Below are 26,719 nucleotides of genomic sequence, written 5' to 3' on the forward strand. Positions count from 1 at the left end.
AACCATTTAGTTGCTAAATCCAGGAGTAGAACTTGCTATTTGTTTTTGTTTCTTTGGATGGTGCTGAAGCTTATGTTTTAAATCTGATTGTATTCACATATGTATGTTTTTATGTGGTTGGATATTCACAGCATTAAGCTAACAAATAATTTTGTAAATAATACATGAGGATATATATGCTTATTGTGCATTGAATCAAATTATAATTAGCTGTTGATTTGAAAAAAACTTTTGAGATGGTTTTGGGATTTAGCTCACTAAATTTTATTCTCAAATAAAATGTAGAAGAGGACGTTGGCTTTCCAAGAGTATGCACTATGCTAACCTAGTAATGTAAAGGGCATATAGATCTCTGAAGGGTGAGGATGGGCATCATTAGATGTGGGTTTGCCCCATTAAAAACTTGTGGGTACTCACAACATTTTTCCCAATAATTTTTTAAGGAGAATTGTTTCAAAATTGTCTTTTTTTTTTTAATGTTTATTTATTTTTGAGACAGAGGGAGACAGAGCATGAACAGGGGAGGGTCAGAGAGAGAGGGAGACACAGAATCTGAAACAGGCTCCGAGCTGTCAGCACAGAGCCCGACGCGGGGCTCGAACTCATGGAACGCGAGATCATGACCTGGGCTGAAGTCGGACGCTCAACTGACTGAGCCACCCAGGCGCCCCGCAAAATTGTCTTTTAAAAAAGGTTTTGGTGTGGCACGTGGGTGACTCAGTTGGTTAAGTGTCCGACTCTTGATTTCAGCCCAGGCCATGATCTCATGGTTCATGAGATTGACCCCCATGTCAGCGCATTTGGGATTCCCTTTCTCCCTACCTCTCTGCCCCTCCAACTCTCTCTCTCAAAGTAAATAAATAAACATTTGTTTAAAAAAAAACTTTTGGTTTTGATTAAAAGTACAGTTTCTATCTCAGTAGTTTAGATTCTCTAAAGATTATATATAGTTTTGTAGATTGGTGTAGCCTAAATGAATCTGAAGATCAAGAAAAATGTATTTATATTCAGAATATATTTTTATAAAAATTAACTTAATATGATAGTTTATTTACTCTCCAGAGTGTGCATCACCATCATGTTAGTAGGACACTATCGTGTAATAATAAGAAGCGTGTTGGCTTGGGTTGAGATCCCAGCTCTGCCACTTGAATTTGGTGGGTTTGTTCATTTATCCTATCCTAATTGCTTTTGATAGTTCTGTTAGAGGAGGTGAGGAGAGGAGGTGACCTCCAATTGACCCTTGAGCTGGCCCTGGGCAATTGGAGGCTCCTTACCTCATCCCCTTCCTTGAAATGTACCCTCTGCCCTCCGCCCTCCATTCCCACAGTGGCAGTCATTTTCAGGGATGCGGCCATGAGAGAGCAGTGTGTTGTTGAGACCATCTGGATTGGTATAAACTGAGTGAATCCAGTTAAGGCTTCTATATAAATTTATGATTTTTGCAGGCAGATGTAGAGATCTGTGCGTCTTGCGGCTGCCCAGGGCAGGCCTCTAAGTTCCCTTGCTTTATTAAAACTGCCCCCTCCCAATCTGGAATGGCCTGCCTCTTTGTTCTGTCTCTCCTTGCCCTTTATGTTCAGAGCTTGCTTCAGATATCACTGGGGAAGCGCCTGAGGTTCGAACCAACAAGTTTCTAATATAGTAAATTCACAGAAAATGAGCTCCGATTTTGAGCCATGCATGGTGATGATGGCGAGTTTCTTGGCTTTTCTGTGCCTCCCTTTCCTCATCTGTAATTTCTATTACTTTGGAGCAATAATCCCATTTATTCAATGTTGTTCTGAGGCTTACATGAGATTATTCATGTTTAAGGACTTTGCAAACTGCATATATGGTGTTAATCAAATATTAATGGCTTTTAAAGTTGTAACCATTACTTTACCTTGCAAGTTTGCAGTATAAAGGCATGAATATATTGAAGGGAGAGTTAAGAGCGATGGATAGGAACTATACTAATAGTTCTGACTTCATATATTTCTAACCTGAATTCAGAAGATAACAGCCTTTCATAGTCAGAGACTGAAAAAAAAAGTAATTTGGTGAGTTTTGGCACATTCTAAGTCAACCATCTTATGCTGGAGATTAGACTGTTTTTATAATTGAATCTGTACTTGGTATTTGTATTAGTCTGGTTATGTGGGGGAAAATCAATTTAGGTTCTATACACTGCAGATGGGATAGAGACCTGTCAGTGGCAGAGACTCGTGCGATTCATGATGGCAATTATAGTAATGCAGTTTAAGTGCAAAAGAAGAAAATAATTCTTGCCGGTTTGTTATTGGTAGATGGACAAATCCCTTCTCTTTACTTTTGCTAACACACTAAAAATACTGAAAGAAGCTCCAGTCTGACTCTCTTTTTCAGTAAGTACCCATGTTTGCCAGCACGTACATTGTTCCATTCATCTACAGTCTGTTTTTTTAAATGTTTATTTATTTCTTTTGAGAGAGAGAGAGCAGGGTAGGGGCAGAGAGAGAAAGAGAGAAAATCTTCAGCAGGTTCCATGCTCAGCGTGGAGCCTGACTTGGGGCTCCATCTTATGACCCTACGATCATGACCTGAGCTGAAATCAAGAGTTGGACTCTCAACCTGCTGAGCCACCCAGGTGCACCTACAGTCTTATTTTTGAAATAAACCAGTTTCTCTCTCTCTCCTGTATCCCCCTAACTGTGATGTATATGGGGAATCCATAGCACATGGTGGAAATCCCTAGAAATGGTTACTACATCCACACAGGAATGCATCACTCCATTCTGGTAGTCCCATGACAAAAAAAATGAATATTTTGATGTAATTGCTTCAGAACTACTTCATTACTTATTAATAACTGCTTTAAAATGCCATGAATTGTTTCTTATAGTGGGATTTTTTGGGCTCTGTACACAATAAAAATGGAAAACATTGAAACAGAGTTTTGTTTTAAACCCAAGCAGTTCTCCAATTAAAAAGATTTACTCTAGCATGGGTGTGTTGATAAGTTTTTCTGTGGGGCTTTGTAGTAGTGTTTAAAGGCCACTTTTATCAGCCTGTTTTTTGTTTTTGTTTTTGTTTTTGTTTTTGTTTTTCCTGAAGAGGCAATTCAAATGATCTCTGTCAGCCCTTCATTGAAAAGAAATTCAATTTACATTGATTTTTGTCCGTAAATGAATGATCACTCATTGTTTTGTAGAAATAGAGAGTGGTAGGCAGGATTTTATCTTAAGAATAATTTGATTGCCGAAAACATTTATACCAATTTCGAAATGTGGAAACTGATCATTTATGGCGGAGTTGGGGATGCTTAGAATGAAAGTAAGCTCAGAAATCACCCCAAAGGTATCACGGCTGTTGGTAGTTTTGGCTGATTCCACAGTCTCACCACTTGGAAGAGTAATAATGATAAGTATCATAATCCTAATGGCCAACACATGGTGTTTACTACATGCCAGGCATAGCTAATAATCTGCATAGCTGGCATTGAAACCTTATTCTTCTGGGCTCCAAGTTCATTCTGATAGCCACCACACTTCATTTTTCTATGTTTGGTTCCTTAGCAGGAGGCCTTGTTGAGAAGTTGCTTCATGCATACCTATATTGAATTATTAATTCTAAAATTAACTCTTACATGATGGTTTCTTTGACTTGATTTTCCAGTGAAGACTCGAATTGGGTCTATAGTAATAACTGTGGGAACTCAGAAGTCTCTCTGAACATTGTATAATCCTTGAGATGAAAATGGAAGGTAGGAATGTTAATTTTACAAATTGAGAAACAGAAATGCAAATGAGGAATGTGACCTTTCTTAAAATCACTACTAAGCTAGTCACTTAAAGAACTAAAAATGTTATCTTATATCATTACTTTTTTTCTGGATTATTTTCTATGTTGGTGCTCTCTTATTTGCATTTATATTTGTGAGTGGCAGTTAAGCATGGATAAAGGATGCCATGTTCAGGAGGCAGTATGATTTAGTGGAAAGAACACTGGACCAGAAATTGTCATCCCCATAATGCCTCTGGCATTATCACCTCTGTGGGTGAATCACAGGATTGTTCCTTGGCTTGTTTTACTCACTGAAAAAGGACGTAGTAATGGTTGTTCCTGTCTAGTTTCCAGAGCTTTGTGAGAACAAAATGGAATATGGGCTCAAAGGGTAAAATATATCATTATACATTTTTGAAGGATAAATGTTGTATAGTAGCAGCTGTGCAACATTATATATGTGTATGCAACAGATTTAGTTTTTTAAAATTTTTATTTTGAGAGAGTGACTGAGGGAGGGGCAGAGAGAGAGACAGAGAGACAGAGAGACAGAGAGACAGAGAGACAGAATCCCAAACAGACTGTGCCATCAACACAGAGCTGGATGAGGGGCTCATAAACAATGAGATCACGAATCCTAAATCAAGAGTAAGATGCTTAACCTACTGAGCTACTTAGGCACTCCCAGATTTAGTTTTTCTGTGTTCCATCCTTCATACCCTCATTCTTGTGTTTCCTATGATTTACTCAGGCACACCTATTATTTTAGATACTATATTCTGATGACTTCTAAATCTATATTGCCAACCTTGACCTCTCTCATGAGATCAAGTTCTATAGTGCCCACCTCCTATTGGACACTTCCACATATGTGTCCCAACCATTTCTAAAAGTGAAATCCCATCATTCTGCTACTGCATTTCCTTTCATCTAGTCTCTCCAGCTAGAAACTTTAGATTCAATTAACTTCAGTTTTCTCTCTTTCTTTTGCCTTTTGCATGTGTTTTATCACTGGCCCAATTCTTCTGTTTTCTAAAACTCTCTTGAATTCTTCCTCTTCTATTTATTCTGATGCTTTTCAGAGAGTTCAGACTCCCATCAAGTCCTTCCTGGACTCAAGCATGATGAATATATGAAAACATGTTCTTAAGGGCAACAATAGATTTAAACAATATTAGGATGAGGTCAGGGTTGATGAGAGATGGTGTACTGTCAACAGCTAAAAATTATGATGCAATCATGATTTATATACTTCCTTTAAGTTCTCTCTGTCACAAACCAGAAACTTAAAAATATTCACCTGTGTCTTGGGCCCCTGGGTTGGCGTTGCCAGGTCAGTAGACCATCCTGAGGCCATAGTAAGTCAGGTCAGGTTCTCTCCCTCCCACTGCCTTCCATATTGCCCCTCTGCATAACACGGGTGGGAATTTCATGCAAGCCCATTTTAAAATCTCTCTGTAATGAACTTGGTTAATCTAGATGGAAGAAAAAACAAAACCCAATATTATTTCTCCTGTCACTATAGCATGAGCTGAATGGAGCTTCTGCTGGCCATGTTTGTGCTGGAGGGGCCCTCCTTCCAGTAAGTCATTCTGCCCTCACAGAGGGAGCAAGATGGACGATAATGAACTGGGAGGAGAAGTTGCACAGGATGGTTTGGTTTAGGAAAAGAAGTGTAGGGATGTCAATAAGTGATGTTTAAAATATGTGAAATCTAACAAAAAAGTCAATGATCATCTGAGTTGTGAGAGTTTCTTAAGAGTTCTCCCTGCATTCAACTTTTTTCTTTCTTCAAATAACTTTCTATGTGGCCACCAGAGAAAAATTTCCAAAGTATAGTTTGATCAATTAAAAAAAAAATGTTTCTTTAATCTATAGATTCCTTCACCATGTTTTCAACCATGGTGTCTTACATTTTTATTAATGATACTCAAATGTAATCCATTCTTTTAGATCCTTCTATTCCTCTTAAGGTCAATCTTTACATATCATTTCATCTGAAAACAAAATAAAGAAAAATCTCACAAATAAGATAACCTGTCAACTCTCCTCACAAATCTGACTCCAAAAGCAGTAGAGGATAATATAGAGATTAGTGAAGGTTTTCTATGCATACCAAATGACGAAACTTCCTAAAAACCCTCATTAAGAATCTCTTTTTTAAAAGTTTCACCTTGTAAGGCAGCTGTGGTGCATTTCTAAATTCTTTTCTCTCACTGGATGAGCTCAAGCTCTCCACACCACATCTTTGGATCTCTCTCTCTCTGGGTTTCATCTTCCTTTCTGTATTCAGTGTAGTCCTTTCTCTGCTTCTCTCATTTGCATCCCCATCTATCATCCTACTAGGCAAGACAAAGGGTGCTGCTGAAGCTCTACCTGGTTGAAAGAGGGGGAAGCATAATAAATATTTATAATTTGATTTTAATTTGCTTTTATCTATCAAATTAAGATGAAGTGATGAAGTTTGGGAATGATTTACTTGTGACTAGAGTGAATAAAAAGTTAACACTAGATGAATTATTCTCATGGAATTTCATTTTGTATGCCTCCTTGAGGAAGTGGAAAGTTTTGGAGCTAGGAGGAATTGTATGGAATCCCCTCCACAGCCAATCTTATCCCTGATTGAGCTTGAGGGGAAACTATTACGTTGACCATGGCAGAAATTGCAGATTATTGTTCTACTTTTGAATTGTGAATATTCGATGGGACTGAGGAAGTTTCTTTTTTGAAGCAAGAAATTTATTTTTCCTAAAACTTTGAGCAAAAATCCCTTTTACACCTTCCTGCTGGTTCCCAAGCTCTTCCTATGACTGGAATGCTTTTCTTTCTCTTTTCTACCTGGTGATCTCCAGATCAAGTGTCGTCTGTTTTATGAGATTTTTCCGTCCGCATGATGTTGGCTACTTTTACATCTGTGATCCGTCCACGCTTGGTACCTACCTGTATGACAGCATTTCTTTCATTGTACTGGGATTATTTGTCTCGTCCACTACTTTGTGGGTATCTTGAGGGCTTCTCCATGTCTGTCCATTCCCAGTGATGGGCACAGATCATGTGGGTACATTTTTATTCCATAAATTTGTGGGGCTAGGAAGGTATGGAATTTTAGATTAATCCTATAAACTCTTTCACTGAAGTTGTGGTTCTCAACAAGATTTCTGCTACACTGCTGCTGAGGAAATGCTTGGAAATGTGTGGGAAAGCTTTGGGTTGTCACAGTGATTGGGGGTTGGGTGCCATTGGCATTCACTGGGCCAGAACCAGGGGTGTTAAATATTCTGCAAAGCATGGGACAGTTTTGCACAAGGATGGGTTTTTCTGTCTAAATGCCAGTAGTTTTTCCGTTGAGATCTACTTGCTTAGTAGTTACCTAGACTACCTACTCTAAAGTAAGTAAGTCTAGTTACTTAGTCTACCTAGTCTAAAGCATAGAAACAAGGAGGATGATTTGAGAACAACATAAACTGTATTTCTGGCTCCCATCAACCCTTTGCACACACTATGAATAGGAGAGCCTTATGCTCAGTTAGCAGATGGCTTGAATAATGGTTTTTTCCTACCCACTAAATCCATTTCTATCTGTATTGCCCCCATAGCCTCTGGGTCCCACTCCCTGGGTCTTGGAGTGCAGGACTAAACCAGGTAGAAGTGTAGGGTAAAAGTTTCTGCTCTCCCATGCATACTTTCCTTGGCTAGGCTTTCTCTAAGTCTGGAGAAGAGGACATTGGAATTAAGTTCTATGTATTTCTTTCAACAGCATGGTAAGACAATTTGATCTTAATGTTTCATCCATTGCGCAGAAGGCTGAGAGTGACTAATTTCAATGATCTTTTAAAAAATCTATTTATAGCACGCCTTCTGGCTAAGGATATCAATGTGGAAGGTGGCACATAGATTTAAATCCAGTTTTCTGTCATGAGGCATCAGAAAAGCTAAATGGCTCTAACATGGTCTTTTAGGTTCTAGTCTATGAAGTACATCTTTTTGCTCACTGTTGACACTGATGTGGCTGTGGTATCCAGAATATAGGGTATGTGTAAGGAGAAAACTTGGGAGTACACTTCTTCAAGCAGGATCCTTTGATTCTTTGCCCCAGAGGTGACATTTTTGAAAAAGAATTCCTGAAACACGAGTCCAGTAATTGGTTTACTGTCCTGTGTTATATGTAGCAAAAAGTTTTTTTAAAAAATATTTATTTATTTATTTAGACAGAGATAGAGAGTGAGTTGGGGAGGGACAGAGAAAGAGGGAGACAGAGAATCCCAAGCAGGCTCTGTGCTGAGATAGAGAGTGAGTTGGGGAGGGACAGAGAAAGAGGGAGACAGAGAATCCCAAGCAGGCTCTGCACTGTCAGCACAGAGCCTCGGGGCTTGAACTCATGAGCCATGGGATCGTGACATGAGCTAAAACCAAGAGTAGGATGCTTAACCGACTGAGCCACCCAGGTGTCCCTGTAGCAAAAAATCTTGTTGAAGGAGTCTGAAACTTGGTATTTATCAGTTATTACTTGATAATGTTTTTTGAAAGATGTTGCATGGAAAGGATACTTTATAAAACCAAATTCTAATCTATTTAATGTATGTTTCTTTTTTTAGATACTCCCAGAAGTATAAAAGCATCCACTGCTACAGCTGAACAGTTTTTTCAGAAGCTGAGAAATAAACATGAATTTACTGTTTTAGTGACTCTGAAACAGACCCACTTGAATTCTGGAGTTATTCTCTCCATTCACCACTTGGATCACAGGTGAGTGTGGCTGCTGGGTTTTTTGTGTTTTCGTTATATATGGTTAAATGAACACATTCAAAAGAAGTAAACAAAATCAAGATATCCAATATACAAGATTGGAATAAAACAGCTAGAATAATTTTGCTACATTATGCAAAATCACAAACACAAGTAATTGAAATCAGCCTAGATGCAAAAGAAGCTAGCTGGTGCTTTTGATGTTGCTAAAAGCACACAGAAATCACTGTTCCTGAGACACACTTATTAGTGACTAAATTCCTCATGAGATATCTTCCTCAATGTTAAGGCTGAACATACTTCTTTGTAATTTGTGAGTAGTTAGCCACAAAAATACTATATTTAGTTTCTTTAGGAAGTTGCCTGGGTTTGAGTTTAATAAGTCATAATTTTCATCACTGACAGGTAACTTCTTTCTTGATGCGTCTCTTAGACTGCAGCAGCACAGCTGTATTCTTGCATGCGTTTTGAATCAAAATTCTGTCTAGTATCTCCCAGTCTCTCACATGTGTGGAAGCATGATTAGGGGAGAGCTGGTGGGAGTAACGGGGAGTAGGGGGTGGGAGGAAGGAGAAACTCATTCATGACGCTTGGCATATACATAGATTGTTACTGAATAACACCAAACAGCTCTAAATGATCCCTTGAGTGAAAGAATTACCACAGTTCTGACAATGCAAGTTCCTTTGTGTTCCCATTTTGAATACTTACTCCATGACTTACTACCTATGGACCTTGAGCAAGTCACATGGCCTTTCTGTGCTGCAATTTCCTCACCTGTGAAATGGGGAGAGTAATAGTACCTATTTCATGGGTGGTTGTGAAGATTAATAAGTGTTTGAAATATATACATGGTTTTTATGATCTTGTTAAGGTGTGGGGAGAAACCTCTTTTCTTGGTTTCTCTTACCAGGGATGAGGTAGCCTGGGACTTTGAAAATCTTTATGAAATACTAAAGGGCAAACAGTAGCACATATACGTGGTGAACAAGATACAGCAAGTTGACATAGAGAGCAAGGTTCCTGATCACACTCTACCTGGATTATTCTCAAGGCATCAAGGCCCCGCATTATTCCATCTATAGCCCGAGAGGGTTGTCATAACCCCCTACTTGGGTTTCTTTCCTCCCAGGTCCTGGCCTGTGTTTGACAGGAGGGTGCCACGATAACATTTATCTGGTAATTGGCTTAGGATCTTCAAGGCACAGCAAGAAAGGGACAGGTCCCATTTCTAAGGGTTCACTAGGGCTTTTCCCGTTGGTCTGTTTCTGGTCCCAGGGTCAGGACTGGTCTTCAAGTGATTGATATCAGACCTCCTTGCTTACATTACAGTACTGTGACTTTGCCCATCTCACTTGAGCTTTAGGCAACATGATTCACATAAAATAAAGGAATTTTGTTCCTTTACAGAGCAGCTTGTTTTATTGCTGATGACTTCTGCTTGCTAAAAGAAATTTCCCCTGTGTTTTGGGCACTAGATTTTTCTGCCCTGTAACTCCCCCCCCCACCCCATTAGTAGAGACATGGAACTCGTCCAGCCTTCTTCCAGATGGCGTATCCTTACATCCATGATGGTCACTGCAGCCTCCCATCTTACCCTTCTTGTCTCAGGGCTAACCAGCGCTGGGTACTCCATCTGCTCCTCTTTAGACTTAATTGACAGCAATTCTTGAGGTCTACTGCCCTCATCTATATGCATCCCAGATGGGCAATGTTTTTGTTGGTCCCTGGAGTTGAATATAATGAATAACTCTACAAACGTTTGACCAGCACAGACTTCTTGTAATCTGTATACTTTCAATCTAATACTTACTAAGATAGTATGGAAAAAAAAGTTTTTTTAGCATCTTAAACAGTAAGTATATGGACCACCGAAATACCCGACCATCATCAGGTAGATTCTTGGTGAAGGACCTGAGGAAGGATAACTTGCCATCAGGCAGATTTTTTTTCTTACTTTTCCTGTGAAGTAGATTTGCGAAAACATGTAGGAATTTTTATTGAGTTATTTCAATGAAAGATAATATTTGTTTTTTTTTAATTAATATGGCAATATATTTTCATTGTAGAAAATTTGAAAAGCAGACAATTGTAAAGAAATAGAAAAACTCATACAAATCATTTTACCAAAAGGAGACCAATGTTTAAAATTTGCCATATTTTAACCCAGTTCTTTTGTCTGTGCATGTAGATATGCCATATTTTATTTGATCTGCCCCTCACTTTGGATATTTAACTCATTTCCTTTTTTAACTTTAATAATAACACCATGATGAACATATTTATACATAAATTTTTGTGCTCAGCTCTTGTGCTTTCCAGTTATACTTGTTGAATTTAATATTAATTCTGTAATTCCTTGTTTTACTTACTCATTCTTTCTTCATATCATCTACAAATTTGAGATATGGTGTATCAAATATATTTGAGATATGGTGTATCTTTCTAGGATATAAAAGATCATTTAGGTTTGCAAGGCTCTTTTTATTTGTTTAGTAAACCAGCAGTTATTAAAGTCTTACGTGTGCCAGGCGCTGTGAATTAGCTCGTTTTATCATCAGGACTGGGCAGTGGTTAAGTGTGCGGGTCTAGAGATGGACTCCATGAATTCCAGGCATGGCAATACCACTTATTGGCCTTGTGACCTTGTGAAAATTACCTAACTCTTCTGTACCTCAGGTTCTTCATCTGTAAATCCATATAAAGTGCTTGAGAACATTAGAGAAAAAAATTCCACAAAGTGCCATAATCATACAAAGTCACTATTCTCATTCATATTTTACAGTTAAGAAAAACAAACCCAGGGGCACCTGGGTGGCTCAGTGGGTTAAGCGTCCAGCTTGGTTTCGGCTCAGGTCCTGATCCCACAGTTCCTGGGACAGAGCCCCGTGATGGGCTGTGCACTGGCAGCGTGGAGCCTGCTTCGGATTCTCTCTCTTCTCCTCTCTTTGCCCCTTCCCTACTTGTGCCCACACATGGGATTTCTCTCTCTCAAAGTAAATAAATTAACTTTTGTTGGAAAAAAAAAGGGGGGGAAACAAACCCAGAGAGCTTACGTTGTTGAAGATTCCCAAGAGTAAGTGAGGGTAGGGTTTAAACTCAGGTAATCTGATTCCAGAGCCAGCCGGCTTAACCTCAGTGCCCTGCCAGCTCTCAGGGTCTAGTGTTAGACTTCCTTCTCTTCTGCCCATTCCCCCCCTCCCCCCTCCCATAGCACCACTTAGCTAGTTAGTGACAGAATCAGGACCCAAATCCACTTACTCTGATTCTTGAATGTGGTGTTTTCACCAGTATACTGTGATATCTCCTAACCTTTTAGCACCCTGACAGATCTTGTGTTGTGGTGTGTGTTTTGTTTTTTTTCTGTGGTGTTGCTGAAGTTCTTTCTTTCCTTAGTCTTAATCTGACTCCTATTTTTAGTTTCATCGTATCATGAACACTTATGTATTTATTCTTTGATTTGCTTCACAAAAAATTTAGCGTGGTTTATAGGGCTATCTACAGGACAACAAATAAGAATAAAATGAAATATGAAAATCAGGGCAAAGGAAAAATAGACACCCAGTTGGATGATTAAGATAATGCAATTGTTCTTAGTTCTGAGACCAGAAACGTATTTCTCCTATGCCCTTTCATGCAAGATGTAATGAGTGTCTTTAGAGAAATGAATCCAGAGGGCTTCATATCAGCTGGTGACATCATGCTGTAAAGCACTGAGGGAAAAGCAAAGCTACAGAGATGCCAGGAACTTGCATCAACGTGTGAAGGTGTTTGAAACAGTACTGTACCCTCAGAGGCCCTTGGTAGTATGCACGAAAGTTCTGTACAGCTAAATTTCCCTGCTCAAAATTCCAATAGTGCCTCTGATGTGAAACTCTAATAAAAGGCCATGTCCTTAAGGCAATATTCCATATAAATTGCTTTTCTCATGAGAATAATACTGAATTCAAGTTAGACTTCTCTCAGAAATACTTGAATTGTAGCTATTCTTTGTTGACACTTCAGTGAGAATTAAGTGTTGAGCAGCAATAGCAATTAAGTTGGAGGAAAGACTGACATTTTATGTAAAAACCGAGGAGCCTGACAAGGACACACCTGAATGGAAGATGCCCGTTTCCTCCTGAAGTAGGCAGTTGTCAAGAGCAGGGCCAAGCTTTTCCTCAGGAAGTAGTGTGGGTTCTATGTTCACATATTGATGAATGGATCCTATTGAAGGTGGAAATTTTAATTATGCTACAAATTTTAAATATTATGATAGTTATAGTAAATTTTACAAATTAAGAAAATTACAAAGAAGGAAGTCAAAATCATCTGTAACTTTACCACCTGGGGATAGTTTCTACTAATATTTTCAGTTATAAATGTCTACTTAAGGGTAGAGATATAATATTTCAAAAACTGATTCATACTGTACATGTTTTACAAGTTACTTTTCAAAATTTAGCAAAATATCTTGACAATTTTCCCATGTCAACAAATATTCACTTGTAGTCTATTTTTTAATGCCCAAGGATTATTCCATCATTGGATACAAATTAAAATAGAGATAATCAAATTCTTACATATGCCATGAAAAAATCCAAGCAAAATGTCCAAAAAGTGTCTAAGTGTGTTCAGTGTAATTGCCTGAGGTATCCACTTAGAAGAACTAGTTTGCAAAATATGTGTCTGGATAAAGTGAATGAACTTTTGTGCTCCACTGGTTGGTTAGCTATAAACCAGATCAATGTTGAAAAATGCCTGTCACAGTGAATAGTTGATCCTTTCACTGGCAGTGATTAGGAGCAGGTCCCGCTCTCCATAAAGTCCTTCCTAGTTCATGGAAGAGATCTTCTGCACCCTGAGGGAAGCTAACTCCCTGGTTGCATTTGGGGTTGGTCGGAGGAGGTCATGGTGCTTCATCTAAGCATATGTTCTTGCCTGCCAGATGGAAAGCTCAAGAGCAAGAACTTAAGTTATTTCTCGGAATTAGGCTTTGTGAGTTAGCCCACTGGAGGGTGCCTACTACAGACCAGTTACTAAATAAACATTAATATTACTGTCAGCGATGATGTGAAATGACTTCTTCCCTTACGTTGGTCCCTGACTCCAATCTTATCGCTGTTTGGGCTGATCGAAGTGAGAACCTGGCTACCTGCCATACAACCTGCTCTGATGCCAAATTAAGTAGGAAGAAGTCCCTAAGAAATAGAAACTGTGGGAACGGCAGCTCCGGCACTGGTTGAGATGAAGGAAAGTGGAGTGTCAATGCCGAGCGCGGTGACCAGTCTGCTTACCACCTGTATGTCACCCCCTTCCTTTCCCTCTTGTTGTCCAAATCCTCCTCACACTTCAGAACTCTGCTCTCATCCCCATAAAGCTTTTACTGACCTTTCCAGTTTACATTAATTCCGTCCTGCATTTGCCTCCAATGCAATTTTTAAATTTGTGCCACTCTTTTTTTGGCTTTCTTCGGTATAACATCTTATATCGTTATGTGTTTCATATATATGCATATGTATTAATTGCATATCAGAGGTTAAAAATGTCATTTGCTGCCTTTGATCACAATTGTAACAAATGTTTAGTGAGGATTTTTTAATTTAAGTTGTAATTGTTTTTTTGAATTGGTAATATATCTCCTGGTTTAAAATTTAAAAGGCACAGCAGGGTATGGAGAAGAAAAAGTCTACCTCTGTCCCTATCTCCAGACACCTACTTTCTACCCCTGGAGGCAACTACTATTATAATTAAAGACATTTTGAAAATAAGGAAGAGGTAAAAAAGAAAATTCAGCTTAGCCAATCAGTGTTGTGCTGGAGTGGGTTCAGACTGGCTTACAGGAGTTGAAGATTTGTGAGCGAGCAGACATTAATTACTGTGAAGCTGGAAGGAGGCCACAATGTGAGTGTTTATGGCGTGGAAATCAACAAATGCTACAAAGCAAGGCTTTCTTCCTTTGAATGTATTTTTCTAGGTTAATATTAGTTTTTTCAACAAGTCTTAACTTTTTTCAGATTTCTCTTCTATCTTTCTTATACGAGTGGATAAATGAACCAATATGTTAGAATTATTTCTTTCGAGAACAGAAAGCCAATTGTTAAACATTTACAAGGACCACTGCTTTATAGTCCTGACATCTAGAGATAACCACCCTGACACTTTGGGATGCAGCTCTCTGATCCTCTGCCCAGGTGTACTTGTGTGCTTGTATAAAATTATGCATAGTTTATAACAGTTCCTAATTAGGTCTTTCTTTCTTTCTTTCTTTCTTTCTTTCTTTCTTTCTTTCTTTCTTTCTGTGCTGTTAAAGGATTGTGCATTATACTTGTAAACCCCATTTGATGTACCATGCTGTCACTGAGTTACATGCTAAATAAATATTTGATGGATGAGGACATGAGTGAAAGATCAAGAGAAAGATCATCAGGAGTGCAGCAGGAATCATCAATAACATCACAGAGTTTTAATCAGTCTAGGGCAAAGGATCTGGGGAATGTTGAAATTGCTATATTGATGCAGGGTGCCTAAAGTATTCTTAAATGTCATTAGCTCTAGTGTGAGAATTTCACTAACTGGCAGTCACTGCCTCAAAACAGCTATAAGTCAAGTTCTTGGAGAATAGCGACACCTGTAATGAGCTATACAGAAACATCTCAGCCACTGCGTTAAGGCTGGAAACCTAATCACACAACTTTGTTAGTTTGGACATCTGAGACTAATAGACATACTCTGGATTCTGAGGAATCTGAAGTGAGCAAACAGAAAGACAGAAGTAGGAAAGACAGACATCACAACATCTTAGAACTGGGAGAGGGCTTAAGTCAAACCTTGGTACTGAAACACAGCTTCAAACAGAGTGACATAATTAGGAAACTGTGGGGAACCTCAATGGCAGTGTCCTGGTGTTCTGTGAGTAAAGTCTTGGCCTCCTGAGATTTCAATGGGGTTTCAAATAGTGTTTTTCAAGCAGGGGCTAATATTAAAAATTAGGCCGCAAACTTTTTGTGAGCGCAGTGTGAAAAGCTGGTAGGCTCTTCAGCCATTTCTGGGTATATTTAGCTAATATCAGCATTACCTAAAAACAACAGACAATGATGTATGACACTTAATGTCTGAAAGAATTAAGACATTCAGGCAGATCAAAGAATTCTCTCATCATTATGGTTTTCTGGCTATTGCATTTTCAAAGGAAAAAAATAAAGAATAGAGAAATAATTCCAAGATAACTAATTCACTTAGCTGTTTATGCAGGAGATTTAGAAGAGAGATATGAAAACAGTAAAGTCTCATTGAAAAGCAAAGTGAATTTAAAAGTTAAAATAAATGAGAAAATTTCCCCAAGTTGTGAAAGGACTCTCTTCTTTTCTTCCATGTTTTACAAAGCTGTAGTTTCTTCAGGATAAATAAAATTATTTTGTTATTCCTTGGTATAGATTAGGTACACTCGTCTACATTATGTTCTGTAATTTATAATACTTCTTTATTTAAGATAGTCTTGCTTGGGCTTTAGATATATAAATTAGGCCTTTATAACATGGGGTCATTATTAGGAATTTTCTTCATATCCAAACAGTATTTGTGCTTCTAACCGTGAATGCTTTGCAAATAGCATACATAGGAAGAATTTGTGGCAATAGCTTTGCAAATAAATACAAAACTGTCTTGTAGTTTTCATCATCTTCTATATTAATGAACTTGAGGTGAAATAAATGAGATTTTTTTCTACTCTCTCAGTATTAATTATTATACATTCTGGATGAGTAAGAATGTATTTATGTATGAGGCTGATAAAATGTATCTTCATATTTGTGAGTGCTTGTCATGTATTAAGCCATTTCTCTTTCTTGACATTACTAAGTAAAAATTAAACTTGCTGGCAATATTTGCTTGGCTTAATGGTTCTGAACTAAAAGATGACTGTTTATCATGGATAAAATTAACAGACTGGCATAACAGCTACTACACTCTACTTTTTCGTTGCACACTGCTTACTAAATATTGTTAAAGAGAACAGGTTTGTAAGTTAAAATTTCAAACCTCGAGTTCTTCATAATTAACAAAACAACTGTATATTTGATTATCTTAAAGTATATTTCTATATCATTATTTATCTCTAATAAAATTATACCTTTAATATGTATTTTAATACCCTCTTATTATTAGGAAAGTTACAGTGTATAGTCGAATGTGGTTAAGCATGCATATGTCATTACCAAGTAGGCATGTTGAGCTGCTCATCAAAGAAATGGAATTAAAGTTAAGACAGCAAGCAAGGGGATTTCTTGTGTTCTTGTATGTACCAAATTTGCACATAGGTGAAGTGATGGAAAGAAGTACACATTTTAATATACAGAGGTTATTTCCTGGAGCACAATCCTCCCTTTCATGCTGGAATAGTGGGGCCCCATTTTCCTTCCTGTTAGCATGCCAGTGTTTCTGCAGGGCTGAGGAGTGAATCAATCGGCTGTTGCTGCTGCTGCGGCCACCACCATGGACTAGCCAATCTCTATCCATTCCCATCACACATTTCAGGTACTTCCCTCCTTAGGCAGAGATGCAGAGGACCAGGGGTATTTGTAACCCTCCATCCTATTTGGCCTTGTCTGGTTATCAGGCCCCAAATATCGTAGACCAATATAAGAAGACCCTTCTGCTTCATCCATCTCATAGCCTCTTTGCATCTACCCTTTAGTCCAGATGTTGGACTACCAGTGACTTGGCTGTTGTGTAGGCAAATGTTATTGAGGATCAAGCCTCCCATGTTTTAGGAAATCGACCTGGTGTTCCTGCTTGAATATTTGCACGCTTCCCATTTCTATGTTGCCATGTTATTTCTTTTTCTGTGGTAGTAAAGGTTAATTGTTCATTAGAAATAATTGGCCCATGTAGCTACTAATCATCAGTTAGCTACTTTTTTTTTTTTAGTTTTTTTTTCTGACATTAAAAAAATACTTCTAATGATTAAAAGATTTTTCTAAATATTATTTCCTCACTCAGGAATGGACAGTGAAAATTATTTTAGTTCCTTTTTTTCTTTAATCAACACTTGCATCTTCATTATTTCCCTTCATGTTATTTTTGAAGATACTGACATGTCAAGATGTTAGGGCATAGTAACTTTTCCTGATTGCCTTTAAGTCAGGTAGGCTTCTTTTATTAAAGTAAGTTTTTCATGGTTTCATTTTCATATAAGTCTTGAACACATCTAAAATTTATTTTAGTGTAAGCAAAAAATGAAGCTCTAAACATTTAAAAAGATTTTTTTAACGTTTATTTTTTTTGAGAGAGAGAGCACTAGAGACAGAGCACTAGTGGGGGAGGGGCAGAGAGAGGGAGACACAGAATTGGAAGCAAGCTTCAGCCTCTGAGCTATCAGCACAGAGCCTGACGCAGGGCTCAAACTCGTGAATGGCAAGATCATGACCTGAGCTGAAGTCGGACACTTACCAACTAAGCCACCCAGGCATCCCTCTAAACATTTTTTTAAACAGATAACTAATCATTCCAACATCATTTGACATTTTTCCCTCTCTTCATTTGCGACTCTTTATCATAAATGCAATCTCATATTTATATTTAATATCATTTCTAGGTTCTCTCCTCTGTTTCATTAGTCTGTGTGCTATTTTTCTACCAGTTATCCACTCACATAAATCACTTTTTGATTTAACTGAGCTCCATGTAATAAGGATATTAACTCCATAGCACCCGTGTTTTTCATTTGCATTGAAGTCTTAATGGCAATTTTGATGTACTAAATTTTCTTAACTGATACATAGTCAAATCAATAATTTCTATCTCTAAAGGGTGGGATTATGTTAATGAAATAGTGAAGAAAGAATATGTTATTTTCTCTTCCCAGGAAGAAAAGAGAAAGCCAATTTGAAAATTCAAGAAAAAGAAGAAAATTTCAGCTAACTGATGTTAGCTGTGGGCTTGCCTTATAACCTTTATTATGTTGAGATATCTTCCTTCTATGCAAAATTTATTGAGTTTTTATCATGAATAGATATAGAATTTTGTCAAATGTTTTTTCTTTTTCTATTGAGATTATCCTGTGGCTTTTTACATTCTATTAATGTGATGTATCACATTGATTGATTTGCATATGTTGCATCCCACAAATAAATCCCACTGTATTGTGGTGTATGATCCTTTTAACGTGCTGCTAAATTGGTTTGCTGAGAGTCTTTGCATCTATATTCATCAGCGATATTGGCCTGTAGTTTCTCTTCTGGTAGTGTCCTTTTCTGATTTTGGTATCGGGATAATGCTAGCCTTGTAAAACGAGTTTGAGAGTGTACCCTCATCTTCGAATTTTTCGAACAGTTTGAGAAGATTTGGTCTTCTTTTAAATATTTGGTAAAATTCACCAGTGAAGCTGTCTGGCCCTGGGTTTTTCTTCATTGAAAGATTTTTTATTATTAATTCAATTTTGTTACTAATAGTTGGTCTATTCAGATTTTCTAGTTTTTCCTAATTCAGTCTTGGTAGGTTGTATGTTTCTAAGAATTTTTCCATTTCTTCTAGGTTCTCCAGTTCATTGATATATAGTTGTTCACAGTAGCTTTTTCTGATTCTTTGAATTTCTGTAGTGTCTGTTATAATGTCTTCATATATATATTCTCCATATATATACGTATATATATGGGTCCTTTCTGTTTTTTTTCTTTGGTTAGTCTAACTAAAGGTTTTTTAAACATTTTGTTTATCTTTTCAAGGAACCAACTCTTAGTTTGGTTAATTTTCTCTATTGTTTCTCTGTTCTCTATTTTATTTATTTTTGATATTCTATTATTTTCTTCCTTCTTTTAACATGGGCTCCATTCTTCTTTTTCAAGTTCCTTAAAGTATAGAGTTAGGTTGTTTTATTGGGGGGTGCAGTTGGGGGTGATCTTTCTTGCTTCTTAATGTAGACATTTACTGCTATGAACTTCCCTCTTAGAACTACTTTTGCTGCATCTCACAAGTTCTGGTATGTTGTGTTTTGTCTCAAAAAACTATTTTATTTTCCCATTAATTTATTCTTTATTGGTTGTTCAGAATAATGTTATTTAATTTCCATATGTTCATGAATTTTCCAGTTTTCCTCTTTTTATTGATTTCTAGTTTATGCCATTGTGTTCAGAGAAGATACCTGGGATGATTTCAATTTTCTTGAATTTGCTTAGACTGTTTTATGGCCTATCAAATGGTCTATATTGGAAAATGTTTCGTGTGTTCTCTGAGAAGACTGTGTATTCTGCTATTGTTGGATAGAGTATTCTGTAATTATCTAAATCCATTTGGTCTATAGTGTTCAAATCCACTGTTTCCTTGTTGATTCTCTGTCTGGATGATCTATCCATTGTTGAGAGTAGAATATTAAAGTCCCTAACTATTCTATTACTGTTTATTTTTCCTTTTAGCTCTGTTGGTTTTTGTTGTAAATATATACGTGCTCCGATGTTGAATGCATAAATGTTTACAATTATTACATCTTCTTGATGTATTAACACCTTTGTCATTATATAATGATCTTCTTGGTCTATTTTTACTTTTTTAGTTTAAAGTCAATTTTATCTGATATCAGTATAACCACCCTTGATTTTGTTGGTCACTATTTGCTTGAAATGTCTTTTTCCATCTCTTCACTCTCAGTCTTTGTGTGTTTTTAAGGCTAAAGTCTTTTGTAGGCAGCATATTGTCAGATCTTGGTTTTTTTTAATCCATCTAGCCATTTTACATCTTTTAATTGGTGAATTCACTTTGTGTTTAAAGTAATTTTTGATAGGTAAAGACTTACTATTACCATTTTGTTCATTGTTTTCTGGTTATTTTGTAGATTCATTGTTTCTTGTTTCTTATCCTCTGGTCTTTTTTTGTGTGTTTTGGTATCTTTTGGTATCAGAATGTTTTAACTTCTTTATTGTGTTCTTTTGTGTAATTACTACAGGGTTTTTCTTTGTTACCATGAGGCTGACATAAAATAAATTTATAATACCCTATTTTAAACTGACAACTTCAATAGAATTCATAAACTTTACACTCTTCCTCCTCCCCCTCATCTTTTAGATGGTTGCTGCTATGGTTTACATGTTTTTATTTTGTATAACTAATAGCAGATTACTGCAGTTATAGTTATTTTTACTAGGTTCATTTTCTTATGCCTTAAAACTAAAGTTGTAAGTGAACTATACCATTAGTACCATACTGCAGAATCTATGACTATATATTTACCATTACTGGTGAGATTGGCACTACCTTTTTAATGTTTTTATGATGTTAATTCTTGTTCTCTTACTCTCACTTCTTACTTCTCCCCAGATATGGGTGGTTTTCAGCCATTATTACTTTAAAAATAATTTCTGGAGTCCCTGAGTAGCTCAGCCAGTTGAGCATCCGACTCTTTATTTCAGCTCAGATCATGATCCCAGGGTCATGGGATCAAGCCCTGCATTGGGCTTTCTCTTCTTTTGGAATTCCCATAATCTGCATATTGTTTCTTTTTTATTGTGTCCTATAATTTCCATAGGCTGCCTTTTTTTTATGTTTCACAACCTTAATAGAATACTCTAAATATTCTGTATAAAATTGAAAACAGCATATTCCATAGGCTTTCTTTATTCTTTTTCCTTTCTTTCTTTCTTTCTTTCTTTCTTTCTTTCTTTCTTTCTTTCTTTCTTTCTTCCTTTTTTTTTTCTTCTACTGACTGGTTAATTTCCAGTGTCCTATCTTCCAGCTGATTCTTCTTTTGCATGATTAAGTCTGCTTTGAAACTCTTTATTGTATTTTTCAGTTCAGTTATTGTATTTTTAAACTCTAGTTGTTTTTTTCTTTTTTGATGGTTGATTTTTCCTTGTCAAACTTTTAGTTTGTTCATGCATTGTTTTTCTAACTTCTTTTAGTTATCTGTGTTTTCTTGTACTCCCTCAAATTCCTTAAAACAAGTATTCTGAATTCTTTGACAGATCATAGATCTCACTTTCTTCAGAGTCTGTTATTGGAACATTATTAGTTTCTTTTGGCAGTATATTTACCTGATTTTTTTGTGATGTTTGATTCCTTTGTTAGTATCTGTGCATATGAGTAATCAGGCCCCTCTTCCAGACTTCGCAGGTTTGCTTTGACAGAGACAGTTCTTTACCAATCCACTCAGTTTTGGTTCCTGGATGTGTCTGCTGGTAATGTCTTTGGGTATGTGGGGTCTGCTATTACAGCCCATTTTGGGGCAGGGGAGCTGATAGAGTTCTAAGGATGGGGTTGGGGATGAACCTCTGACTAGAGAACAGTCCGATAGTACTACTGGCTTTGTACCCTATCAAAGTGAGGCTGTAGAATGGGCTCTGGTTGCATGAATTCTCTGGTCAGGCTTTCTAGATGGTTGGGACTGGCTACTATATTCAGTTGTAGATGGGGCTATGAATTAGCTTCTCTACCCTGGCAGGGCAGCAGGGTGGGACCCAGGGTCTATATAGCTCATTGTTGGGGACCCAAATCAAACTGAAGTGTGCACTGAATTCCCTAGTAAAGTGAGGCCATCAGTTTTGCTCTGCAGATGCAGGAAGCCATGGGCTGTGCTCTTTCCCAGTACTTACTATACATGGGGCTATTGGATGGGCTATGCAGTTTCTCATGTACTCTGGGTAGGTTCCCTGGTTGGACAGGGTGAAAGCTTTACTCAGTGATGAGCAGGGCTATGAATTAGATTCCCTCACTGGGTCAGTGGAAGAAGCAACTCTTAAACTGGTAAAGCTCTTTGTTATTTTAACTGAGGCTGATCTGCACTCCAAGTTCCTTGACTAAACAGTGGCACTGGCTTTGCTCTGTAAGCTTTTGTCTCTACCTGCCCTCCTCTCAGCTTGAGTGCTGCTGGGCTTCACAATTTCCAGGAGTTGTTGCCAAACTTTCTGGTCAGCTGGGGCTGAAAGACTCCATAGCAGATGGGGCTGTGATTCAGCTTTTTTTCTGGGGGTGGGTGGGAGGGGAAGGGTCCACTCCAAACTACTCTCAATTTCCCAAATAGGCTTTCTGGTTGGGAGGGTTTGGGAGCTATTCTCAGTCTTGGCTGTGAATTAATCCCCCTGCCTAAGCATAGCATGGGAATGCTTCCTGCTCATGATAGCATTGCTTGCCCACCTCTCGGCTCAAGTGCCACTGGGCTCCACTGCTTCTAGGAGTTGTAGTCAGCCCTTCTGGTTAGATGGGTCTGGAAGATATTCTCCACAGTGAGAGTGGGGCTGTAATTCAGCTTCTTGCCTAGGGACGGGCAAACTGGACTCTATGGCTGGCAAAACTCCTTATTTGAGGACCTGAATCAGGGAGATCTGTACCCCACCTGGTTTCCTGGTCAGAATGAACCCTCAACTAGGTTTTGCAGATGAGCAAAGTTGTTGGTCAGGATTACTACTTGGGCACTGAAGATATGACTTCAGTCTGCTAAGACCTGTGTACAGGTTGCTTCAAGCCCCTGCCTCATCTCCATCAGAGTGAGAGTCCTGGTGGAGTCCCATAGATTCCCCTGTAATTTCCGTGATGTGAGATTAGGGTAGGGGTTCCCACAAAGTGATTTGAATGGTGGGAGGGTGCTGGTTTTACCCTGAATTCTCTTTTCCCATTGGAGAAACTGGAAGCTCATGGGAGACCTGCATGTTGCTGTGCTGGTCTGAGGGAGGAACAGTACAGTCAATGTGTACCTCCTTCTGTCACCCTTCTAATACAATCTGTCTTGGTCTCTGAGGTGTAGCCTCATCCTGTGTTCCAGGATTCTCTCAGTGGTGTCTTGTTTTTGAATAGCTGTTAGGGGTTTTTTTTTTTTTTTTTTTTTTTTGGTTTTGTTTTGTTTTGTTTTTATGAGGGTGAATGAAGTCAGGAACAACTTATGTAGCCGCCTTCGTCCAATGACTGCAGATTTATAGGACTTTTCTAACCGTTCAGGTTCTGTTCTCATTCAGAAGTTTTTGCTATGTTTAAAACTTTATTCTTTGATATAAACTTTAGAATTAATTTTGTAGGTTCCGTGAAAAAAATCCCATTGGTATTTGTATTGAAATTATATCACATTTATAGGTTAATATACATAGAGTTAACATTTTTATTGTGGTTAGTTCTTTTACCCAGGGATATGGCTTACTTCTTCATTTTTTTCATATCTTCTTTTGTCTATTTTATAATTATCTCCATAAAAGGCGTACTTATATTTTGTTAGATTTATTCCTAGGAACATTATAGGTTGTACTGCTAAGTCTGATGGGATTTTTATTTTACTATTATGTTTTTTTAATTTTTAAAAGACTTCTAAATTACAGTATTACCAGGAAAATGGATTCTGTTTATATCAAAAGTAACATCTTTCATAGTATTTATATTTCTTTTTCTTTTGTCTCTGGGAAAGTTGGATTCTTGGAATATAAGTCAGAGTATAACAAGAAAATTTTCAAGGTGCCATCAAAGTTCATTTAATTCTCTTTTCTTAATCTGCCATACATTGATATGCAATGACATTTCAGTGATCTTTTCCAAGATGAATGTTGAGGGATTGTTGTAATATATTTTAATTCTTTAGCATTGAAACTCTTCTCCTTTTTGTCTTCTGATGTCAGTGTAAAGCTTCCTAAATGGTCTTTAGGCCTTTGATCAATAACTTTGAATTATTTTACAAAGAGCTCACTTAAAAAACTATAATGATCCTTTTGCGGTTTATTATCAAGTGACAGGAAATAGAATTCAGCTTACTTGTAACTTGCTTTGTTTGTCCTTTAGTGATGGTGAAGCATGTACCTTTTCAAAATGTCCATGCTAATTATTATTTTGATGTCCTATTGACAGTGGAATTTATGTTATCTTTATTACTTAAGAAATGTTATTTTCCTTGCTGTTGTATACACTTGAATTCCATCGATCTTGGAGAGGACTCTATTTTTGTGGTCGAAACCGTGTATTGATGTATTTCATAATAGCTGGATAAAAGTCATTCATAATTTGCCTTTTCTCTTCGGTGATTTTATCCACTGAGCATTTTGAAAAAGGACGATTGACATGCTGTCATCTTTCCTTTGTACTTTAACCTTTGGTTATTTAAAAACTCTAGGTATTATAAAAATTATGTTTGATTATTATTGAAGATACTGAATGTGCCATCGAATACATGAATTACTGAATACATTAGCTTTAATTTTGCCAGTAAAAATGCCCTAAACAGCACCAAAAGGGAAGTACAATTTGTTTTTTGGGTGAACTACACAGAAAAAATTTACTTTGCAAACGACTTAAACTTTAGAAATATTGAGGATTATATTTAAATACTTTCTGCTTATATGACATCTGGGAAATTGCTATCATTTCTAAAATGTACTGTTCTTTGAATATTAGTGGATTTGTAAATTTTTAATATTTTTAGTACTAAGTTGTTTATCTGATCTGATAAATGATTGTAAATATCCTTTCCTATTTTTATATGGGAATCTTGCCTTTTTTTTTTTTTTGCTTATTTGTAAGAATTTTTTTTTATATGTAAAGGATGTCAACTTACTGTCAATCATATATACAAGAGTTTTCCCAGGTTAATATTTGCTTTTAATTAAAGATCTTTTTGAAATAATTTCAAAGCTACAAGAAAAATTACAACAGTACAAAGAACTCCCACATCTCCTCTTACCAGATTCCTAATTGGTAATATTTTAGTTCATTTGCTCCATCACCCTCTATGTTTTATTCCAGTGTGCCTTTTTTTTTAAGTTTATTTATTTATTTTGAGAGAGAGAGAAAGCCAGCATAGGGAGAGGCAGAGAGACAGAGAGAGAGAGAGAGAGAGAGAGAGAGAGAGAATCCCAAGCAGGCTTTGCACTGACAGTGCAGACAACACAGGGCTCGATCTCACGACCATGAGATCATGACCTGAGCTGAAATTAAGAGTCAGATGCTTAACTGACTGAATCACCCAGGCACCCCTCCAGTGTGCCTGTTACTGACAATATTCTCTATCACTTTTAATATTTTGGTGTATGTTTTCTCAAAACAAGGACACTCTGCTATATAGTCAACATATAACCTTCCGATCCAGAAATGAACATTGACACCACAATATCATCTAATCTTCATACTCTGTTCAAATTCCACCAACCATCTAAACAATCTCATTTTCCTTCTTGATCCAGGATTCTGTCCAAGAACTCATGTTACATTTGGTTGTCCTATCTCATAATCTCTTTCAGTCTGGAATAATTCTGGTCTTTTTCCTGTCTTTTACATCCTTTATGGTCTTAGAAGTATAGGCATTTCATTTTTTAGGATCATCTTCAACCTGGGTCAATCTGATGTTTCTTCATCACTCAGACTATACATTCTTGCTGGGAACACTGCAGAAATGATGCTGACTCTTCTCAGTACACCACATCTGAAGGTAAACTGTGAATCTGTTTTATTGCTGGTGATGTTAACCTTGATCACCTGGTTAAATTGGTGATCTACCCGCTCTTCAATATTTTTCCCCTGTGATTTTGATTAGTATTTTATGGGGGAGATACTCCAATTTTATTACAATGTGCTGTTCCTTATCAGACCTTTACTCTCTGTCCTTAACATCTATTGACTGTGCCCACCTGAAAAAGTATTGCTTCTTAGTCACATGAATAAAAAGACAAAAATGAAAATTGAAACTCATATTAACTTTTAAACTCATTTTCTAGTATTATAAAAAACTAATATATATCATGTAAAAATACATTCCTAAAAAATAGGGCAAAGTTTTTTGTATTTCATTTAAAGTGCATATCAGCATTCATGATGTAAGTTACCTTTAAATTAACTAGTGTATTTTTCTTTAATGAAAACTATTCATTTATACTGAATGGAATTCAGAGAAAATAACATCTTACTTCCATAACAGTGATTTGCCTAACTTTTCTACCTTTCTCTTGATAGCTTTATAGATCATATTGCATTTATTGAACTAAAACATCACAGACTTTCATAAAAACAAGATCGGAGTGTATATAAGATATGTTACAGGCAGATTTTGCTGATGAGCTCTTACATCTAGCCTTCTATGACTATCCCATTTATAATGGTTTTTCAAACATTTTATTTCATCTGATTATTGGCTTTTCATTTTTGACATTTCAAACAGGTTAAAATTGCATGTTTTCTTCATTTAAAAATAAATATGACTGTTTTCATCAGCAGTAACTGAAATAAATATATGACAAAATGTTTCCAACCTCTAACTTGTCAGAATTCAAGATCTATTAAAGGATGTTTGTTAAATTGC

At 37.0% G+C, this 26,719-nt stretch overlaps 1 protein-coding gene across 3 annotated transcripts in view; it reads left to right on the forward strand.

Annotated features, from left to right (window-relative positions):
- The window catches only part of NELL2 (neural EGFL like 2), a 334,896-nt gene that overhangs the window by 42,472 nt on the left and 265,705 nt on the right, over positions 1–26,719 (forward strand). For all 3 annotated transcript variants that reach the window (XM_019419105.2, XM_019419109.2, XM_019419106.2), the window contains one exon: positions 8,340–8,490. In XM_019419105.2, the coding sequence (XP_019274650.1) occupies positions 8,340–8,490 (151 nt within the window). The remainder of the gene's footprint in view (positions 1–8,339; positions 8,491–26,719) is intronic.

Source organism: Panthera pardus, unplaced genomic scaffold (genome assembly GCF_024362965.1).
Source record: "Panthera pardus isolate Hobbes unplaced genomic scaffold, ASM2436296v1 HiC_scaffold_6, whole genome shotgun sequence".
In the NCBI taxonomy this organism is placed as follows: domain Eukaryota; kingdom Metazoa; phylum Chordata; class Mammalia; order Carnivora; family Felidae; genus Panthera; species Panthera pardus.